This window comes from Monoraphidium neglectum, assembly GCF_000611645.1.
Source record: "Monoraphidium neglectum strain SAG 48.87 unplaced genomic scaffold scaffold05137, whole genome shotgun sequence".
NCBI lineage: Eukaryota > Viridiplantae > Chlorophyta > Chlorophyceae > Sphaeropleales > Selenastraceae > Monoraphidium > Monoraphidium neglectum.
In genome coordinates, this window is record NW_014008493.1 from 1 (window position 1) to 1,567 (window position 1,567).

At 64.5% G+C, this 1,567-nt stretch overlaps 1 protein-coding gene across 1 annotated transcript; it reads right to left on the reverse strand.

Annotated features, from left to right (window-relative positions):
* Positions 1–317: 317 nt before the first annotated feature.
* MNEG_15218 (hypothetical protein) lies at positions 318–1,292 on the reverse strand (the record flags this gene model as incomplete). Its single annotated transcript, XM_014036310.1, has 5 exons — positions 318–323; positions 407–529; positions 626–736; positions 1,003–1,062; positions 1,146–1,292. 5 exons carry the CDS (start codon positions 1,290–1,292, stop codon positions 318–320), a joined length of 447 nt encoding a protein of 148 aa, XP_013891764.1.
* Between the last annotated feature and the right edge of the window lie 275 nt (positions 1,293–1,567).

A 1,567-nucleotide genomic window follows, 5' to 3' on the forward strand; every position in this document is an offset into this window, starting at 1 on the left:
CTCCAGGGTGACGTCATCGGTCTTGAGGTTCCACCCCACCTTGTACTTGCCGCGCCCCAGCGGCCGCGACACCGCCAGGCTGGGGGCCTTGCGCAGCAGGTTGTAGCTCGGCTCGTAGGTGAATGGCCCGTCAGCCAGGGCCAGCTTCACGTTGGTCACCTTGACAGAGGGGGTGTTTGGGACAGATAAGGGGGGTTTGAGGAGGAGGGCGCTGAAGGAGTACGGTCTTCAAGGGGGGAGACCACACGCGGCCGCTGCCCACAGGCGCGCACGTCACAGCTCGTCCACTGTACGGCCCCAGCCCTGGCGCGCACGCCTCACCCCTGTCACCCGCGGCGCGTGCGACTGCAAGTAGCACGCCCCGCCCGCCGCGGTCGCGCCGCCGCCCGCTGCGGCCGCGCCCCACCTCGTTGCGGTTGAATGCGACGGTGACCTTCTTGTTGGGCGCCACCTGGGTCAGCACCTCCCCCGTGATCACGGCCCCCTTGGTCAGGTAGTTGAGCTTGAGGGTCGACTTCTTGCTGCCAATCTGCGGGAGGGGCGCAGCGCAGCGGCGGGGCGCGGCGTGGGGCCGGGGGGCTCCGCTGCACGCCGCTGGGCCATTCGCGCACGCCCGCGGTCACACGCCTCGCAACCTCCTCCCCGCCCGCCGTGCCTTGGTGTTGTAGGTGATGCCGGTCTTGAGGGCCTTGTTGGCCAGGTTGTGGGCCAAGCTCAGCGTGACATCATTGTTGACCTGAGGCGCACAGGAGGCGAGCACAAGGGCCCCATGTCATTGCCGGTGCCACATCAAGGCGCTGGGGATAACCAGCGCGCACTGGCTAGAGCAAGGATGCGGCGCCTCAACTCACACGAGGCTGTTTTGCCTCCTGATGCATGTGCCGTCGAGGTTCGCAACGGAGCAGCATGCAGCAATGCGCCACGTGCCAGGCCTCTGCTGAACAGCTCGTCTGAACGACCCCCGCGTGTTTGGCAAGGGCCATTCAGGCGCTCAATGCATACCTTGAGGTCACCCGACAGCACAAGGCCAGGCACGGACCTGATCTTCCTCACGGTCGTGTCCTGCGGGCGGTGGACGACCGCGTGATGAGCTTATCGGACGCGCCAGCCCTGTACATGGACGGAAACATATCCATCTCACTCACCGAGAAGCCGACGCCGAGCGTGACCTTGTTGCTGAACTTGTGCTTGAGGGAAACGTCCCCGCTGGCCGTGGGCGAGTGCACAAACTTCAACGCGTCGCCCTCCTTGGAGAACAGGGTGATCCCTGCCTTGGGTGTGGCCTTGGACATGGCGCCGGTGGGCTAGGGATCACGGGAGGCTGGCAAAGCAAGGCCAAGGCTGTGATCAACCGCGTCCGGGCGGTGGGGCTAGATAAGCGTATATACGCAGGATAATTCGAATGTGATTGCCTGAATGCGACTATGTCCCGCGAGCAGGGCAGATACAGGATGCGGCGGCTGACCGAAACCGCACGAGGTGGCGCCGGTCGGCCATCGCTGCAGCACGATTGATCTGCAATTGCATGGTCGCCGGTCTTGCTGATTGAAATAACGCCTCTGAAATT